General features: G+C 46.3%; 1 protein-coding gene across 4 annotated transcripts in view; it reads left to right on the plus strand.

The window, feature by feature from the left end:
- LOC102457151 (complement factor H-like) overlaps window positions 1–14,861 on the plus strand; it is a 72,814-nt gene extending 57,953 nt beyond the window's left edge. The window contains exons 10-12 of one of the 4 annotated variants that reach the window (XM_075936709.1): window positions 2,121–2,303; window positions 12,446–12,646; window positions 12,920–13,434. In XM_075936709.1, coding sequence (XP_075792824.1) covers window positions 2,121–2,303; window positions 12,446–12,646; window positions 12,920–13,065 — 530 coding nt within the window. In that variant the 3' untranslated portion in view covers window positions 13,066–13,434. Of the gene's footprint in view, window positions 1–2,120; window positions 2,304–12,445; window positions 12,647–12,919; window positions 13,438–14,506 lie in introns of those variants that run through there. The other 3 variants (XM_075936705.1, XM_075936706.1, XM_075936707.1) reach the window with 3 other exon arrangements.
- The last annotated feature ends 4,575 nt before the right edge of the window (window positions 14,862–19,436 follow it).

Below are 19,436 nucleotides of genomic sequence, written 5' to 3' on the forward strand. Positions count from 1 at the left end.
TATATTTCTATATACTAGACATGTCTTAAATTGCATTTAACATTTATTTTCTTGTTGTGTGTCTGAGTTAGACTTCAAATTTTCAGAATAACAGGCTCAATTGGAATTATTTCATGTAAGAATATAAATCAGAAATTAGTACAGCACTATAGAGAATACAGAAAGTGATCGATACATTAGTACCCTTTGTTGTCAAACTATGAGCTAGACGTGTGTCCCTCCAGCATCTTGAAGGGACCCACTGTTTTCATTCCCTCCACTAAGGGTATGTCTAGACTACATGGCTCTGTCGGCAGAGCCATGTAGATTGGTTTACTAGACATACCCAAATGAAGTGGTGATTTAAATAATCACACTAGTCTGGACGCTCCGCGGTCGACATCAAAGGCATTTGTCAACCGCCCCGGTAAACCTCATCCCACAAGGCATAATGGGGCAGTCGACAAATGCCTTCGATGTTGCCCGCGGGGCGTCCAGACTATTGCGCTGAGCTGACAAACAGCTGATCGGCTCAGCGCAGCAACCATTTTAATTTAAATGAAGCGGCGATTATTTAAATCGCCGCTTCATTTGGGTATGTCTAGTAAGCTAATCTACATGGCTCTGACGACAGAGCCATGTAGTCTAGACATACCCTTAGTTCCCATAGCAGTATCATCATATAGGATTTCAGGTAAAGGAAACCTCATTGCCAAGTATATTTTCCCATGCGTGAAGGCAGGATACTTTACAGGTAGAAAGACTAACAATTTTTAAGATAATATATCCATCAGAAAACAACTGCTGTAACAATAATGCCTTGTTAGATTTCCAAGTCTATATACGTAAAATAGTGAAATAAGCATATAAATGTTAAAAAGATGTTTTCCAATAATATCTGGATTCTTATGACATTGCCCAAGAGTTTATTCATTATGCTGTATTTAATAATTCCTGAATAGGTATATTTAGAGGTCAAGGACCAACATTTTGGGCCTTAGAATTGAGACATAAATTTTGTTAAAGATAATGACTGTGAAGAATAATTAATATATCAATTAATGAAATGCACAGAAAGAACTAAATAGCTAAATATATACTAACAGGTACTAACATTGTTATCAACTAAAATTAAAAGGCAGAAGGTTTAAAAGGAAATATTTCTTCACATGACCTGTGGAATTTCTTGCCAGGGGATGTTGTTAAGACAAGGACCACAACAGGGTTAAAAAAAGTACTAGATAAATTCATACAGAATAGCTCCATCAATGGATATGAGCCAGGATGAATACGAATGATGTCCCTGGACTCTGTTTCTAAGAAGCTGTGAATGAGCAACAGGGAACAGATCACTTGTTGGTTACCTGTTCTATTCATTTCCTTTGGAGCACCAGGCATTGGTCACTGACAAAAGACAGGCTATAGGACTAGATGGACTTTTGATCTGTCCAAATAGGGCTGAACATCAACCTCCTGCTGTATGGCCACCCCAGAAAATCGGTGTAAGGTATGTTCACTGCCGCTATGCAATTCACATAGCTGGAGTTGAGTATATTGCATTGATTTTCTCTGCCAGTGTAGACCAGGCCTAAGATATGCAACTCCAGCTACATGAATACCATAGCTGAAGTCGAAATACCTTAGTTCAAAATCTACAGCTTCCCCACTAAGGAAGAAACTCTCCTATCGACTTCCCTTACTCCTTGCTACTCAGTGGAATATCGGAGTCAACGGGGATAGAATCAGCAGTAGATTTAGCACATCCTTAATACACCCGCTAAATTGAACCTCAGAAGATCGATCTGCGTAGCATCGATATGCGCAGCATCCATCTCCCAGGAAGTGGAGACAAGGCCTTGAGAAGTGACCTGAAATCAGATCTTTGCAAAGCTAGAGCAGCTAGTTACTTATTTTGCCATCAGTTCCATCCTACTTGTTGGTAATAAATAAATATCAAACAACTTTTAGCTTTTTATGTTCAGCTCCAGTATCAAGAGGATTTTCTACATTTCCATTGGCATCTTTCCTGTTCTATCAAGTACATTGATAGTGCTGTTGTATAATATTTGTGATCTTTCCTTGCTCCCCTCATTTTGGAAATCACTGATGCAACTATTCTCTATTTTTATACTTAATTTTAGAGGCTGGTGGAAAGTGTGGGTCACCACCTGCTATTGCTAATGGAGACACCATTGACTTTGCACAGAAAGAGTATGAATCAGGTTCCACAATGAAATATCAATGCCAAAGTTTTCATGTAATGGAGGGTTCTGCATATGTTCACTGTCAGTCTGGCCACTGGACAGATCCACCAGTTTGCTTAGGTAGGTTTAATAGCTGTGATATGAAAAAACTGATTAAATATACAATGGTGTTTATGGTTTTTTAATATTATGGACCCAGTTCTGAAGTCACATGTAGTGGTATAATACCAGATAAATTCATAAGTCTGAATGAAGTCTCTCATCGTTTACACTGGAGTATGGGAGGGGGAGACTCACATTCTTTTTAGGGACATCACAGCACGCATTAAAAAGAAAAGATCAGCAAACATGCCATTATGAGTCCGTGGAATGTATTGATCCTCCAAATCATATCTCAGTTACAACCTATGAAACCCTATTATAATGAAATCAACATTTTTATTCAAAAAGCTTTGAGGTATGCTGTCAGAGACAATCCAATAATTTATGGGACAGGATGAGGAATATTGTTTATTGCTTTTAAGGATTTTGGAGGAGACTTGATGCCTATATAAGCAGCGAGGGATTCCAGTTTTGTCCAGGAGGAGCTCTAACTGGTATAAAGCTTATGTATAAAGCCTGCTCTGTGCCATCCTCTCACGCTCAGCTCATTGGGGTTACTGAGGAGGGGTGGATAGAGTACACTGCAGTGATGTCTAGCTATGACGCTAACTCTATGTGGATCTGAAATTTTGGTGAATTGATCATGTGGGGGCGTGTGTTCTGGATGTGACTTTATAGGGACTTTCTAGCGGGCCATGGCCCTATTCTCTTCTGCCGTGTCTCCTTCACAAAAGGGTGCGGAGTAACAAGTTTCAGAGGGGCAAATCTGTTCCAGCAAAAACAATGAAGAGTCCTGTGTTACCTTTAAAACTAACAAATTTATTTGTGCGTAAGCTTTCTGGATGGATCCCACTTCCTCTGTTCCACCTGGTGGCTGAGCTTTGTGACTTTGTCCTTGTCCACCACCAGTTGAGATTTGGGGATGATTCATACATTCAAATCAGCAGCAGCTCTGCATACCTGTGTGGCCCTACAGTACAACATTTTTATGGCTGACTTAGAAGAATGCATCCTCCGCTCTTGTCCCAAGTGCCCCTCCTATACTTGCACTACATTGGTGACATCTTTATCTGCACCTATGGAAAGGAGGCACTTGAAGACTTCTGTTGGGATTTTAACAATTTCCATCCTACCATCAACCTCAGCCTTGGCCAGTCCACACAAGAGATCCACTACCTGGACTTTTCCATGGAAACAAGTCATGGTCACAAAAACACCACCTTATACTGAAAAGCTACTGACTATTATTCTTACCTACATACCTCCAGCTTTCATCCAGGACACATCACATGATCCATTATCTACAGCCAATCCCTTAGATACATCTAAATTTGTTTCAATCTCTCAGAAAAAGGCTTATAAAATCTCTATCAAGCATTCTTCAAGTCCACCCGGGGAAGTGAAGAAACAGATTGACAGAGCCAGGTGGATATCCAAAAGTCACCTACTACAGAGTCAGGCCCAACAATGAAAGTAACAGAATGCCACTGACTATCACTTAGGACTTGTCTGCACTAGGGATTTACACTGATTTTAGCCACCTACCATCAATTTTCTAAGTGATGTGTTCACACTACCAAGTCTGTTATACTACACTTGGGGCTTTTTTCAGTTGATTTCTGTACTCCTGCTTTTCACCAGGAGTAACCTTATTCCTGACTGTGCATGGTCAAAGTGACTCTAGGTTAGATGCAGCATTGCCAAAAATTTGATGTTATTGGCCTTCAGGAGATCTCCGACAACTGTCTACCTTCATAGCTCTGCCCATGACTTCTGCCTTTACTGCTCTTCCACTGAGCTCAAAAAGCCCTGGGAACTGCAGAATGGCCTGCCCCATGTGGCCAGACTTGTGAGCCCATTGCGAGCGAGCAGCAAACCAAGGGACATGTGGACATGAGTTCTTTCAGCAATTTCTCAGACTCTACTAGGGTATGTCTACACTACCCCGCTAGTTTGAACTAGCGGGGTAATGTATGCATACCGAACGTGCAAATGAAGCCCGGGATTTGAATTTCCCGGGCTTTATTTGCATAAGCCAGCCGGCGCCATTTTTAAATGCCGGCTTGTTCGAACCCCGTGCCGCGGCTACGGGCTAGATAGTTCGAACTAGCTAGCCATTCCAAACTATCTGTACGCCTCGTTCCACGTACAGATAGTTCGGAATGGCTAGCTAGTTCGAACTATCTAGCCCGTAGCCGCGGCACGGGGTTCGAACAAGCCGGCATTTAAAAATGGCGCCGGCCGGCTTATGCAAATAAAGCCTGGGAAATTCACATCCCGGGCTTCATTTGCACATTCGGTATGCATACATTACCCCGCTAATTCGAACTAGCGGGGTAGTGTAGACATACCCCTAGAGATCTACAGAAGGATTTCAAGGTGCCTCAGGATTTCAGGGCAAAATGCTATTCCAAGAGTACAGGGTAAAAATCAAGGAGCTCAGACAGTCATATTGCAAGGCCAAAAAGGAGAGCAGATGGCCTGGAGCAGCACCTCACACATGTTGCTTCTATAACCAGCAGGATGGCATTCTGTGGGAAGCAAGGAAGCTCCCCCAGCATGATTGTGGAGTTCAGCCAAAACACGTCTGGTATCAGCCAGGAAGAGAGCAGGGTAGTGGAGGGGCAGGAGGAGGAAAAAGGAACAAGAGGCGACTAGCTAGCTGCCAATGCCTGAGAGCCAGGAGCTGGCCACTACACTGGAACTGGTCTTCCCCAAGACATCTTCCAGTCCAGTGCCAACAGTGGAGAGGACACTTCTGGTGAGTTCACAAAATGTGTGTAACTACAAGTGGGTTAAGGCATTGGAGTGTGAGGTGTAGAGTGCTCTCTCTGCCTACACAGTGCAGGGGATCTGGAACAGCTTGTTAACATGTCTGTAGATGGAGCATGAGTCTTGTCTGCTCAGCTCCATGAAGCTCTCACATTAGAACTCTTTGATCCTTCTAACAAGGTTTTTTCTGGCATAATCGAATCACAAAGCAGTGCAGCATAAGGCCTTAGTTTATGGCCACTTTCAGTCAGCATCCACTCCCAGTCACTCACTGTGATTCAGAGAAGAAGGAAATATCTTGCATGGCAATGTAGAAGGAGGGAAAGGAGCACCTATTAGCATTCTCTCAAGGAGGCTGCGTGTTCTACACACACAGGAGGTCTCACCCTCCTACAGGCAGGAGAGGAAGCACTCTCTGGCAAGCTGCATATGACACACACACACACACACCCTCCTATAGGCAGGAAAAGAAGTAGTGTCCCTGGGAGGCTGTGTGTGCTGGCCCTGGTGTGTGTTGGACACAGCAGGAAGCTGTCCTCTGCCACCACCATCCTGCTGCCTGCAGGATGCTAGCTTGGTTAGGCCCCTTATCATGCCTGCCTGCCTCCAGACCAAGTGTGTCCCAATGCTCCCCTGAGATATCTGGGCATTTGCCATGAAGTGCTCACTTTAAAGCAAACTTTTGGTCTTGCTCAGAACTCTTTTGCATTGTCTTCACAGGGGAACCAGTTTCAGGGTCAGAAGTGTGAGAGAGCTAATCTCATCTGGCTCCTCCTTTTCCTCCTGCTTGTCTCTGTACCCCAGGGGGGGATGACAACAGGCATCCTGAGCTGCAAGTCCACTATCAGTGGGTGCGTGTGGGGGAGGAAGGGACTGCCCTACTTCCCAGGATGTGGTCCAGGTCATCATACTAAGGGCATGTTTGGGGTTTTGGCCTGGAGTGAGAGTTGAGCTCTTGGGCCCTGGTATATGCCTAACGGAGCTCCTCCACTTTCATCTGCAGCTGCTCTTGTGTGCAGATGTGCCTCTTATTGGTCAGATTCTCCAAGTTTCTGTGTCTTATCCTGGTGAGAAGATCCTAGGGGTTTGCCTCCTCACCCCAGACCGCAATGAAGTCCTGTATCTCTGCACCAGACCAGGGAGGGGAGCACCTTTTTCTGGCCCAGACAGGCTCCTGGGAGCTGCTTGACAGCTCCCTGGAGCAGTGGAGGTCTGGGTGGGAGCTGCAGACTGGCTCATTTTGCTAAATCTGTTGCAGTGGCAGTTGCTGGTTGGCTCAGGGCTGTCAGGGCCTCTTGTTTGCCACAAGCCCTTCCCCCTGATGCTGCAGCTTTAAGGAATCCCGGAGAAGGGGGTGGACTATAGAGTGTGGCTGAGTGTAGACGGAGTGGCCAGCAGGGTACCTTGGGAAGGGCTGGAGGCAGAGGCATAGAAAAGGGGAGGGCAGTTGTCCCCGGGCACCACGCTAGGGGGCACTGGGCTGGGGTGGGAGTGAAGAGCACGCTGCTCTGGTCCACGTGACGCTTTGAATACAGACATGGGAGCTTGCTATGTGCTCCCGGCTCTCTACATACTGCAAGCGGAGGCAGAAGGCCAGGTTGCCAGGTGGCAGGAGCTGCCACTTTAATGGTTAGTTAATCTAACCGCTCCCCCAGAGCCAGCCATCGCCGTTGCTCCAGTGCCTGGCTCTGTGTGTGTGTTGAGGGGTTGATGGGTGGTCACTCCCGGCACTGGGAGGGCCTCGTTCATGGGGAGGAGTAAGTGCATTGGAATGGGAGGCTCTGGGGGGGGGGGGGAGGGCTTGCTCTGGAGGAGGGATGAGTGCATTGAGATGGGGGACTCTGGGTAGGAGCTGGCTCTGAGGGAGAGGGGGGTGCATTGGGGTTACTTATAATTTTAGAAAAGGAAAAAACTTAAATAATAGACTGGTAACATTTTCAAGACAGCAAACATGTAGATCAGGCATGTCAAACTTGAAGCTCACTGAGGGCCACACAAATGAAAAATACTTCTATTGGAAAGTTGTAATTATTTATTATTATAGATTATGTTTTAGGTATATTTGATAATATTTTTTCAGGTCTCGTTTTAATATAATACAATAATTTGATGTGTAAAATTGTTATTTACTCATCAAATAATTTTTAATTTAAATATAAATATAAAGTACTTTTAATTTTTTTATATGATACATAATGTTTTGTTGAAATAAAAACAAGTATAGGCTATTGCCAATCAAATAGAACAGGCTTCTGTGAAAATTTCAGAGACTTTGTAAGTTTGAGATTTTGCACAAACATGATTATTCGTGCAACTGCAAAAATGTACAGATTTATTGATATAAAATTAATATACATTTTGTGATTTGATTTGGAAATAAATAAATAAAAACCAAAACATTAACAAAATATCCCTCTCCACTCCCCCAGAGCCAGGCACTCCCATATCCTCATTCTAGCTCAATTCCCCTCTGCTCCCCCAGAGCACCCCTCCCCCAGATGCAGGAACTTCCAGACCCCCTCACATCCCTAATGCCTGGGTCCCCGAGCCAGTGTTGCTGCCACCACACATTTCTTCCTCACTTGGGGAAGCCCTGGGAAGCTGGGGAGGTGTGAACACAGCAGCCAGCTGTGAGCAGGCACTTGATGCCTGCGCAGAGCAGCCCAGCCAGCCTTGGTCTGCACTCGGCCACGTGCGCTGAGCGACCAACAGGCCGCACTTTATGCTTTTGTAAAAATGTAGTGGAAGGCCACAAAATATTTCGACTGGGCCACATGCAGCCAGCCAGAAGTCTGTTTACATGCCTGATGTAGATGGTATCATGAGCTTTTGTGGGCACAACCCACTTCCACCCACAAAAGCTCATGATACCATCTACATAAGGGGTGGACAATAATTTTTGCCTGGGGGCCACTTCAAAAATTTGTGAAGTAGCCCTGGGTCACTCTGGAAGGGTCGGGGCCTAAACAGGAAGGGGTGGGGCTACCTAGACCATGCTTAGTCTGGGGTGGGGGAGCCCTTTCCCCCCCCTTTACACTAGGCACCCATACCCTGGAAGAGACTAGGCATGCTCCCCCAACTCCAGACGAATCAGGGCTTGAGGGCAGGGGAGCACGGGAAGCCTCCTCTTACCCGGCTTGCAGGATGGAAGCAGAGCAGAGAAAGCTTTGCATGCTCCCCCCTACTCCCAAGCCTTAATTAGCCTGGGGGCAGGGGAGCAGCAGGGCCTCCACAGACCAGATCTGACCCACAGAGGCCCTTTTGCCTACCCCTGATCTACATGTTGTATTAGTCTTTAAAGTACTACTAGACTGTTTTGTTGTTTAAGTTTTTCTTGTTAACTAACTCGACTACCCCTCTGAAGCTTATAAAAATGCCATTCCTTTTTGCCTCCCTGTTTCCTTTCTCCTTTGGCGAGTTGGGCCAGCAGTGCCTGCTCTACCTCAGCTGGTGCTGGATAATCAGAGCTTCAATTCTAAAGGAGTTGACATTACTGAAGTTATAGATCACCCCACATTTTGTTGCAGATTTTCCGTCTCCCAGTCATAGCAGAGACTTGAGATTAACGTGGCTTTCTCAACTAAAAGTCGTATACATGTTCGGATGTTGAGATTATGAACACCTGGAGAGGCAGTCTGCTCAAGGCAAAGCTGGCCTTGAATCTTGATATCTATGGCTTTAGTAGAATGGCTTGTGTGAAATTTGGAAGAGAAGCTCAGAGAGACCGCTCTCCTTTACTTAAGGATAGAATCTCATGGTAGCCTGAAGGAAAAAGACCTCATGTCAGACAGGAAGCCACGATTGCAGGGTATTCTCAGCCTTAGGCTACTTATTGCTTCAAGTGCCTTCAAGAAAGTGATGGTGATTCTTGTGTTGGGTGTTAGTTTTATTTAAAAAAATTTCGGAGTGTTATTTTTACAAGTAAATTAATCTCTTACATTCATAACTCTCATGTAGTTTTTCAATAAATATCCTAAGAGGTGGATTACTTACAGTAGTGAGGAGAGTGTGGGGGCAGGAGGATGGAGAAGTGGCCCCTGGGTACCACACTAGTGAGGTGCCAGTATAGTCCCCCTACACTCCCCCATCACCCCCCTGCTTGCCTACTCCTATTCATAGTATTCATAGACTTTAAGGTCAGAAGGGACCATTATGATCATCTAGTCTGACCCCCTGCACAGTGCAGGCCACAGAATCTCACCCACCCCTCTTAGAATAATCCTCTCACCTATATCCCTGATATTGAAGCCTTCAAATACTTTGAAGGTCCCAAGATGCAGAGTCCTCCAACTGTGATCTGCGCCCCATGCTACAGAGGAAGGCGAAAAACCTCCAGGGTCTCTGCCAATCTACCCTGGAGGAAAATTCCTTCCCGACCCCAAATATGGCGATCAGCTAAACCCTGAGCATGTGGGCAAGACTCACCAGCCAGACACCCAGAAAGTTCTCTATAGTAACTCCTATCATCTCTCCATTGACATATTTCCCACTGAAAATGAATGGTAATTAGTTACCAAGATCATATTCTCTAATCAACCCATCCCCTTCATAGAACTGGAAGAGATCTCAGAAGGTCATCAAGTCCAGCCCCCTGCTCTAGGCAGGACCAATCCCATCTAAATCAACCCGGCCAGGGCTTTGTCAAGCCGAGACTTAAACACCTCTAGGGATGGAGACTCCACTACTTCCCTAGGTAACCCATTCCAGTGCTTCACCACCCTCCTAGTGAAATAGTTTTTCCTAATATCCAACCTGGACCTCTCCCACTACAACTTGAGACCATTGCTCCTTGTTCTGCCATCTGTCTCTACTGAGAACAGCCTTTCTCCATCCTCTTTGGAACCTCCCTTCAGGAAGTTGAAGGCTGCTATCAAATCCCCCCTCACTCTTCGCTTCTGCAGACTAAACAGACCCAACTCCCTCAGCCTCTCCTCATAAGTCATAAGCTCCAGCCCCCTAATCATTCTGGTTGCCCTCCGCTGGACCCTCTCCAATGCGTCCGCATCTTTTTTGTAGTGGGGGGCCCAGAACTGGACACAATACTCCAGATGTGGCCTTACCAATGCCGAATAAAGAGGAATAATGACATCTCTTGATCTGTTGGCAATGCTCCTCTTAATGCAACCTAATATGCCATTAGCCTTCTTGGCTACAAGGGCACACTGTTGACTCATATCCAGCTTCTCATCCACTGTAACCCCCAGGTCCTTTTCTGCAGAACTACTACTTAACTGGTTGGTCCCCAGCTTGTAACTATGCTTGGGATTCTTCAGTCCCAAGTGCAGGACTCTGCACTTGTCCTTGTTGAACCTCATCAGATTTCTTGAGGCCCAATCCTCCAGTTTGTCTAAGTCACTCTGGACCCTATCTCTGCCCTCCAGCATATCTAACTCTCCCCCTAGCTTAGTGTCATCTGCAAACTTGCTGAGGGTGCACTCCATCCCCTCATCCAGGTCATTAATAAAGATATTGAACAAAACCGGTCCTAGAACCGAACCTTGGGGTACTCCGCTAGAAACTGACCGCCATCCTGACTTAGAGCCGTTGATCACTACCCGCTGGGCCCGGCCTTCTAGCCAGCTTTCTATCCATCTTACCGTCCATTTATCCAATCCACATTCCCTTAACTTGCTGGTGAGGATATTGTGGGAGACCGTATCAAAAGCCTTGCTAAAGTCAAGGGCTACGTCTACACTGGCCCCTTTTCCGGAAGGGGCATGTTAATTTCAGAAGCGGTAGTAGGGAAATCCGCGGGGGAGATAAATATCCCCCGCGGCATTTAAATAAAAATGTCCGCTGCTTTTTTCCGGATTTTAAAAAAGGGCACTTTTTCCGGAGGATCGGGGCCAGTGTAGACGCTCTTTTCCGGCTTTTTTAAAAGCCGGAAAAAAGCAGCGGACATTTTTATTTAAATGCTGCGGGGGATATTTAAATCCCCCGCGGATTTCCCTATTACGGCTTCTGAAATTAACATGCCCCTTCCGGAAAAGGGACCAGTATAGACGTAGCCAAGGTATATAACATCCACTGACTTTCCCATGTCCACCAAGCCAGTTACCTCATCATAGAAGCTCATCAGATTAGTCAGGCACGACTTGCCCTTTGTGAATCCATGCTGACTATTCCTAATCACTTTCCTCTCATCCAAGTGTCTCAAAATGGATTCCTTAAGGATCCCTTCCATGATTTTTCCAGGAACCGAGGTAAGACTGACCAGCCTATAGTTCCCTGGATCGTCCTTCTTCCCTTTTTTGAAGATGGGCACTACATTTGCCTTTTTCCAATCATCCAGGATTTCTCCTGATCTCCACTTTTCAAAAATAATAGCCAAAGGCTCCTCAATGACAGTTGCCAACTCCCTCAGCACCCTCGGATGCATTAAGTCCGGACACATGGATTTGAGTACGTTTAGCTTTTCTAAATAGTTCCTAACCTGTTCTTTACCCACCACGGGCTGTCCATCTTCACCTCATCTTGTGTCACTTAGCTCAGAAGTCCAGGAGCCGACCTTGTCCGTGAATACAGAGGCAAAGAAATCATTGAGTACTTCAGCTTTCCCTACATCATCTGTCACTAGGTTACCTCCTTTATCTATTAAGGGCTGCACACCCTCTCTGATCACACATACTCTTCCTCTGCCCGCTGCTATGGGCTGGAGCTGCCTCCTCCCCAACTTTCTGTCCCCAGTCCAATCCCCTCCACCTCTGCCAGAGGGTTAGTGCATGCAGGATCCAGCCCCAAACTGGAGGGGATCGGGTAAGATGTGGTACAAGCTCCCCCATCTCCTTCTCCTCAGAGTTCCTGTGTGGCCTAAGGGAGAGGCTGCTTTCCTAGGAAGGAGGGAGTCACGGGTTCTATTCCTGGGTCAGGTTGTCCCTGGGGCCAGAGGGATAAAGGTTGGGCTCAGCTGTGCATCAGTTTGGGGGCTCCATGATTTGGCAGTGAGGGGGCACCAATTTTGGATGGAGACCCCTTGTTTCAAAATAACAGCAGCTGCACTGTCTACACAGCCCCTATTTCGAAATAGGTATTTTGAAAAGGCATTGTTCCTCATAGAATGAGGTTTACCAACGCCGAAATAAGCAGCTCATTATTTCAAAATAAGTTTGAAATAACGCGATTGCTGTGTAAATGCTCACATAGTTATTTCAGAATAATGTCTGTTATCAGGCCACATCCACCCTGATAGACTGACCTTGTCAGCACTGTTTCTCTGCACTGTAACATAACAATTCCATCATTGCAGTTGTATATACACCTGCCAACCTAATCAATGTGTTAGTTTTTAAGGTGGCACAAAACACTTCATTGTTAATACAGTTACAGGTATTTAGATTTTCCATAAGAGACCCCATGTACAGAAGTATATGACATTTTTCTGTTTACAGAACCATGTACAGCATTCCCAGAAGAGATGGAACAAAACAACATTCAGCTGAGATGGACATATGATAAGAAATTGTATACACCAAGTGGAGACTTCATTGAATTTGCCTGTATACGGGGATATGAGAGGGACCCAGAATCTTCTGATTTTAGAGCCCACTGTGTGAGGGGGAAATTGACATATCCTAGGTGTATCACACAAGGTAAGTAATCTGCAATTAGCATACTATGTTGCTTAATTACCTGACTAAAAGTTTTTACTGAGGCATTCTAAGCTTTAGAGAATGGCAGAGTGGCACTCTTATGATGGGTACTATATAAATACAAGGAAAATCATGGTTCCTGGCCCAGACTGTTTGTAATTGGAATATATAAGACAGATGGTGGATAAAGAGGTGCAGCTGATAAGCAAAGTGAACAGCATATTACATGAGCTGGGCCAATCACCCTCTGACACTGGCCTTTGTGGCTTACAGATAATTTCCACTGTGGGCTGCACACCTTTGATTTTCCTCTGATGCTGATGTTTAGCTCTAAATCCCTGCTGCAGCTAGTACTGTTAACAAGTTCAGTGACAGGCAAAGCTCTCCCAGTCTCCTCTAGTTCCTGGGAAATCCTCTGATCCTGGTGAGTCATTTTGCTGGTCCCCTCAGTTATCTGCCATGTCATTGCAACCTGGGAATGTTGCAGCTGGGCTTCTCAGTCTGGCTGGACACTTGGGAGCTGCTACCTCAAGAAAGACTTTGTTACATTTCAGGCACCTCTCAGTCCTTTCTGGGATACCGACCACTGCTCCTCCAGTGCCTCTTGTAAAGTCTCATGATCCTCTTTTAGGTCTTGTTTTAATTCCTGTCCCATCGTTCACTTTGCCCTTTTGAGCTGAATATTTAGCCAGTATTCAGGGCCTTCTGCCACATTTTGGGCGGAGAGAAAATGGAGGGAGAAACAATTCATGACACAGTCCTTGTTATTTACAAAGAAGGTATCCAAACCCTTGTTTCTTTGAATCAGACAAGAGCAGGCTATTTCCTTGCTCACATGTCCAAGCCTGCCTTTCCATTCACAACTCTGATCAGAAAGAATCTCTGTTAGGGCCATGCTACCAATGCCTCTGTTCCTCTTAATTGCCCTTTTGCCTGCTTCTTACATGTGCGCGCGCACACACACACACACACACACACACACACACACACACGCTCCTTACATGGCCAGAATTGTTCCAGCCTTTGCCCAGGTTTTTGTGACCTGGTCCATGGGCAGTGCTTTAGCTGTCACTAGACAAATGCTTCCTCAGTTAGCTGAATGAAAGACAACTCTCATGTCCATCATCTTCGCTCAAGATTGAACTCAAAGGACTCCCCCCCCCCCCATACTTGTTAGTTCTCGTACTCTCTGGGAGAAATAAGGGAAGCCAATGGGAGCATTTGCTCCTGATGACCTCCCACTGTCTGGATGGGGATTTAAGAAATGTCAACTCCAGCTACATAATTTACGTAGCAGGAGTTGGTATCTTAGTTCAACCTTCCTCTGTTGTGTGGAATAGGCTCTAAAGTGCTGTTAGAAATGACACCTCCTTTACAGCATTATGGAAAGAGAAGCAAACCATTCATTCATCCTTATGAAGAGTGCCGGCTAGAATCAGTTGTTAAGATGTTATGGGATGAAACAGAATAAAGATCATTGCTGCAAACATTCTATCCCCTTCAAATGCTAGTAGCAACATTATAAATAATTTAATACTTCAAAACATACTAATACGTATGAAATCGGTGTATAATTGTCTATGCATCTTCTAAGCTCCGCTTCATAAGAAGTATTTGGTTTTCATATGAAAAGTATTTAAACCAGGGCAGTTCAAGTTTAACTGCAATCATCTTTTGTGGAGTTTGTTCCCATTTATTTTCCAAAGAAGGCTAAAATCATCCAGTATGAATTTTACACCATCTTGTTGAAATCAATATTCTGTTCTTTTGAGAGATCCATATAGGACTTCAATGTAATGTTGTTTCAAAATATCAATGTGTACTAAAATTATATTCTAATAATTGTCCTCTCTTTGACAGGTAGTTAAAGAAGACCAAAAAGAAGCTTCACTTTAACCCAGATCTAAGCATCAAAATCTATTGACCGTTACTTGTAATGTTCACACCTTATGTCCTTTACCAGTATTTGATTGACTGAACTGACATATGTAATCACTTTTTTCCTTTGCTCACAATGTATATTTTAAGACAATTTTAACATAGTAATAACAGATGGGAAAATAGGTTCAAACTCATATGAAACTACAAGGACAAATTATTGTCCTCCAACTGAAATATGCAGAAAATATTGATTGCTCTAGTTAAAGTTTAAATTCATACTATCTTTAATAATTTTTCCCTTTAAAAATTAAATATTTGTATATTTCCTTTGTCACTCTTCTTAGTCTGTATTCTTTTGTTCAACACCATCATTCCGACGTTAAAATGCAAGGACTCTTAGGATGTGGAGAGAAATGGAGACCAAGATGATAGCCTGCAGCTGGCTCAAACGGCACCATGGTGTGTGTGTTTGCCAGTTTGTGAATAAATTATCTATTATTATCTGCCAGTGTATTCAATATACTGCAAATTAGACAAATGCTGTGACAGGGAAGAGCTTATCAGAATACACACACACAAATTAATGAAATAAATCTATAGCATTCCATGAGACTAGTGCCTGGACTAAAGTCTGGTGTTGTGGCAAACAAAAACACTGTACGCTCATTTCCCCAGAGCTGTGTTACGGCTGACATTTGACTCATTAAGATTTCCTGTAGCAGTTATGTCACTGATTTTCCTAGTGGAATCCATGGTCCTCATTTCATCATCCCAGCTCCCTACTCAGTGACCGGGGAACGTCAGGCAATTTAGGTTACAACTCTGTTTAAGCTGTGAGACATGATTCTCAGCTTTTCTAGGTGTGTGCTCTAGCTGTGTGCAAGCACCACATAAGCACCGGCTTAGACTAGCTTCCCTAAGTGCAACCTTGTGAAACCATCAGCTACCTTTTTGTGTTATGAGCCAAATCTACTGTCATCCAAAAATGGTTCTGTGGTCTTTTGTGGTAGTTAGTGCAGTGTGCAGCAGTCACTCAAGAGACTGAGGAAAGGTTAATCTTTGACAAGTTCTGATTGATCAGGAAGAAGCCAGTTAGCTCCCCAGTGATGTAGGGATGTGGAAGGAAATCTGGCTTACTGCTGCTGAGTCTTCTATCACTGGCAGGGTGAAATGTGACTCTGAAGCATGAGTCTTGAGTGTGGGAGAAGCGGAGATGTGGGAGGGGTGTAAAGACCAGCTGATGCTCATGGGAAGAGAGGAGCATTACTTCAGAGCTGGAGGCTGGAAATCTGGTCAACAGCACTATAATTGGGTAGAAAGAACAGGCAAGGCTGCTCCGATTTCCTTTTGCAGGCATTCCTGGGAAGATACAACATTGTATGCACCAGTGGAGGACACTGGAGGCACCGGGGGGCTGCTGCAGAGACACCAGAGTCTGAGTTTGGCCCTGGGGTGAAGGCCCAGAGAGCAATATGAGTGTATGATTTCCCCTTCTGAACATCAGTCTCACCCAAAGCAAGCAAACTTCCACCCTGCTGCTCTGAAGGCAGAAGTTCTGGTAGGAGGCTGGCCAGCCCAGGCCAGCAAGAGCAAACATAATTCTGGGATGCATTAACAGGAGTGTTGCGAGCAAGACACAAGAAGTCATTCTTCCGCTGTACTCTGCACTGATTAGGCTTCAGTTAGCATATTGTGTCCAGTTCTGGGCACCACATTTCAAGAAGGTGCAAGGGAGAAAGGCAAGGAACATGCAGAACAGGGTGCAGGATTTAAAGCCCCTATTTTGAATGAGCTGGTAAACCTCATTGCAGGAGGAATACCAGCTAATGCGAGTTAGGGCTTTAAATTGGAACCCCGTTTCACTGCCACGTGTAGACGTGGGCAGTTACTCTGTGTTAGTGAATTTCTAAAATGGCGACTGACTGGGAACATGCAAATCAAGCGCAGGATATTTAAATCCCAGGCTTGATTTGCAACTTCGGTATGCTTCATTTGCCTCCCTACTTCGAAGTAGGGGGCAAGTGTAGGCATATCCATAGAGTCCAAGGGTTTGTCTACACTACTGCATTATTTCAAAATATCTTATTTTGAAATAGTTAATTCGAAATAAGTTATTTTGAAATAACGCCTCTACACATAAAATGCATTTCAAAATAGTGTTTTGCAATTTCAAAATAGCAAGTCTACACTGATTGGACTCTGAATCACATTTAAGAACAGTTGAAACTGGTTCCGGCAGGGCATCAGGTCAGTAGTTGCTTTATGTGGCTGCTGCCTGAGGCTTGTGCTTCAATGGACACCGCCCCTACCCCCTCCCGCCCCGGACAGCAGGTTCTCAGCTTTCCCTGCTTTCTTACCTACCTCGCTGAGGGACAGCAAAGCATTTTTCTCTCTGCCTGCTTGGTTGCCCTCACTCGGGATACCACAGCACTCGGCACCATGGATAACTCTGGTGCTTCTTTTGGATCTTTTGCTGCAAACCTGGCAGCAAGTGCTGGAGACTGCCTGGCACCATCTGTGGCAGCCCAAGCCCCAGGTCCTCTTCTGGACCCCCCTGGGGGCCATGGAGGAGCAGCGGCTGGATGTCAGCATGCCCTGCCTCATCTGGCATCTGGACACCAGCAGTGACCGATGGGACCACATTGTCCTGGAATGCTGGGGAAACCAACAGTGGACCCAGAACTTCAGGATGAAGAAGGACACCTTCCTCGAGCTCTGTGAATGGCTCGCCCCTGCTCTGCGGTGATGGGATATGCACATGAGGCCCGCCATTCCTCTCCACAAGCGTGTGGCCATCTCTCTATGGAAGCTCTCCACACCAGATAGCTACCAATCTGTCGACAACCAGTTCGGCGTGGAGAAATCCACCATCAGAGCAGTGCTCATGCTGGTATGGCAATCTCCGGCCATTGTACCGGAGGGGGGCAAGGAGTGGATGGGCTGCACCAGAGAAAAGGAGGGGAGGGGGTTCAAGTCCCCTCCATGGGAGGGTTTGTTCTGTCCCAGCCACACTTGGGACTGCCCACAGTGGCCAGGATTGCGAGGGGAGGAGGAGGGTTGCTCCTGGGAAGTGGGAGTGCAGGGCAGTGGTGGGGAAGGAACACTCTTGGCCACCCTGGCACCCCAGTGACTCTCAGTTTTGTGTCTCTCTGCAGGTGGTCAAGGCCATCAATAGAGTGCTGCTCTGCAGAGTTGTCTGCCTCATGGATTTGGACGTGGTCATCAAGGGGTTTGGCACCCTGGGCTTCCCCAACTGCAGGGGGGCAATCAACGGGATGCACATCCCCATCCGTGCCCCGGAACACAAGGCCTCCCTCCACATTAACAGGAAGGGGTACTTCTTGGTGATCCTGCAGGCTGTGTCTGACCACCGGGGCCAGTTTATGGACAGCAACATGGGCTGGTCTGGGAAAGCACACGGTATGCTGGTGTACTGCAAATCTTCCATATCCCAGAGGATGCACGCCGGGACCTTCTTCCCTGACCGCCACATCAGGATCAGGGGCGTAGACATGCCCGTATGCCTGGTGAAGGATGCAGCCTACCAGCTACAACCCTGGCTCATGAAACCCTACGCAGGACACCTGAACCCCTCCCGGAAGGCCTTTAAAGCCAGGCTCAGCAGGGCCCGCATTGTGGTGGTGGGGGCCTTTGGCGGGCTGAAGGCCCGATTTCGATGGTTCCTCACCTACCTCGACCTCTCTGAGAGGAATATTCCGCATGTGGTGACGGCGTGCTGTGTGCTGCACAATTTGTGTGAGTGGAAGGGGGAGGCTTTCCTGCCAGCCTGGATGGCAGAGGCCAACCACTTGGCTGGCCTGTATGAGCAGCCCCACATGGCTGCCAGCTGAGAGGCCCATCGGGGGGCTCTCTATATCCGGGAGGCCCTGTGGGAGAGCTTCAACATGGAACAAGACTTGTGCTTTATTCCACCCTCACGTCCTTCCACCCCTCCTTAGCCCCCTTCCTGATGTAAAATAAAATACATGTATTTTCAAAAATATTAACTCTGTTTATTTAACAAAACTGGGGGGGGGGGTATGAAACTCTGGGAAGACTGGGGAAAGGAGTTGGGAGAGAGGAGGAGAGAGTGTGGGAGAGAGGAGGGGAAAAACTGGGAGGAGGGAGCTGGAAGGGGGAAGCAAGGGGAAGAAGGGGAAGGAGAAGCTCAAGGATCGGGGTGGGGTTCTCACCAGGCCAACTGTCTCCCAGCATGGCAGGTGCAGGGGCCTCGGTGTCCCCGGGGGGATAGGGAAGAGGGTGTGGAAGCTGAGGTGGGGGGTGTGGCGATTGAGGAGGAGGGAGTAGAAGTTGAGGAGGGAGAGGCGGGAGGGGGAGAAGAAGTGAGAGGAGGAGCAGGAGCTTGGAAGGTAGCAGGCGCTGGAGCAACAGGAGGCAGCGCGGTCTGTACCAGGGTCTGCAATGGGCACAGATGGCATGACCCTGGCCAAGCTGCTCCCACCGGAGCTCCAAATCTAGTTCCATCCAGCAGTCGAGGGTATGGTGCAAGGCTCGCAGTGCCCCGAGGTGCTGCTATCAGTAAGCCTGCAGTGTTCGGCTGGTCCGCCTGTGGAGCCCTTGTGTGCAGGAGCATGTCCCAGGTTGAAGCAGCTGTGGAGAAAGAAGAAAAGTGGTCAGTTCTCCCTGGGGACACAGTGGGTAAAGCCCAGCCCCTCTCTACAATGCGTGGATGACCGTTCCCTGCACCATCAGCAGGGCTCGACAAATTCTGGAAAACCCTACTCATCAGACAAAAAAGGGACTCACCACCCTCCCCCCAAAAAAGTGTTTTTTTAATAGCATAAATTCTTAAGAAGAATAAGAACAGTAATTACTAATAAGTTATTAATAAATATCACCTAAGTTATTAATAAATATCTTATAAACCTCTACCTTTTCCCTCTGCTGC

The sequence above is a fragment of the Pelodiscus sinensis genome, chromosome 9, assembly GCF_049634645.1.
Source record: "Pelodiscus sinensis isolate JC-2024 chromosome 9, ASM4963464v1, whole genome shotgun sequence".
In the NCBI taxonomy this organism is placed as follows: domain Eukaryota; kingdom Metazoa; phylum Chordata; order Testudines; family Trionychidae; genus Pelodiscus; species Pelodiscus sinensis.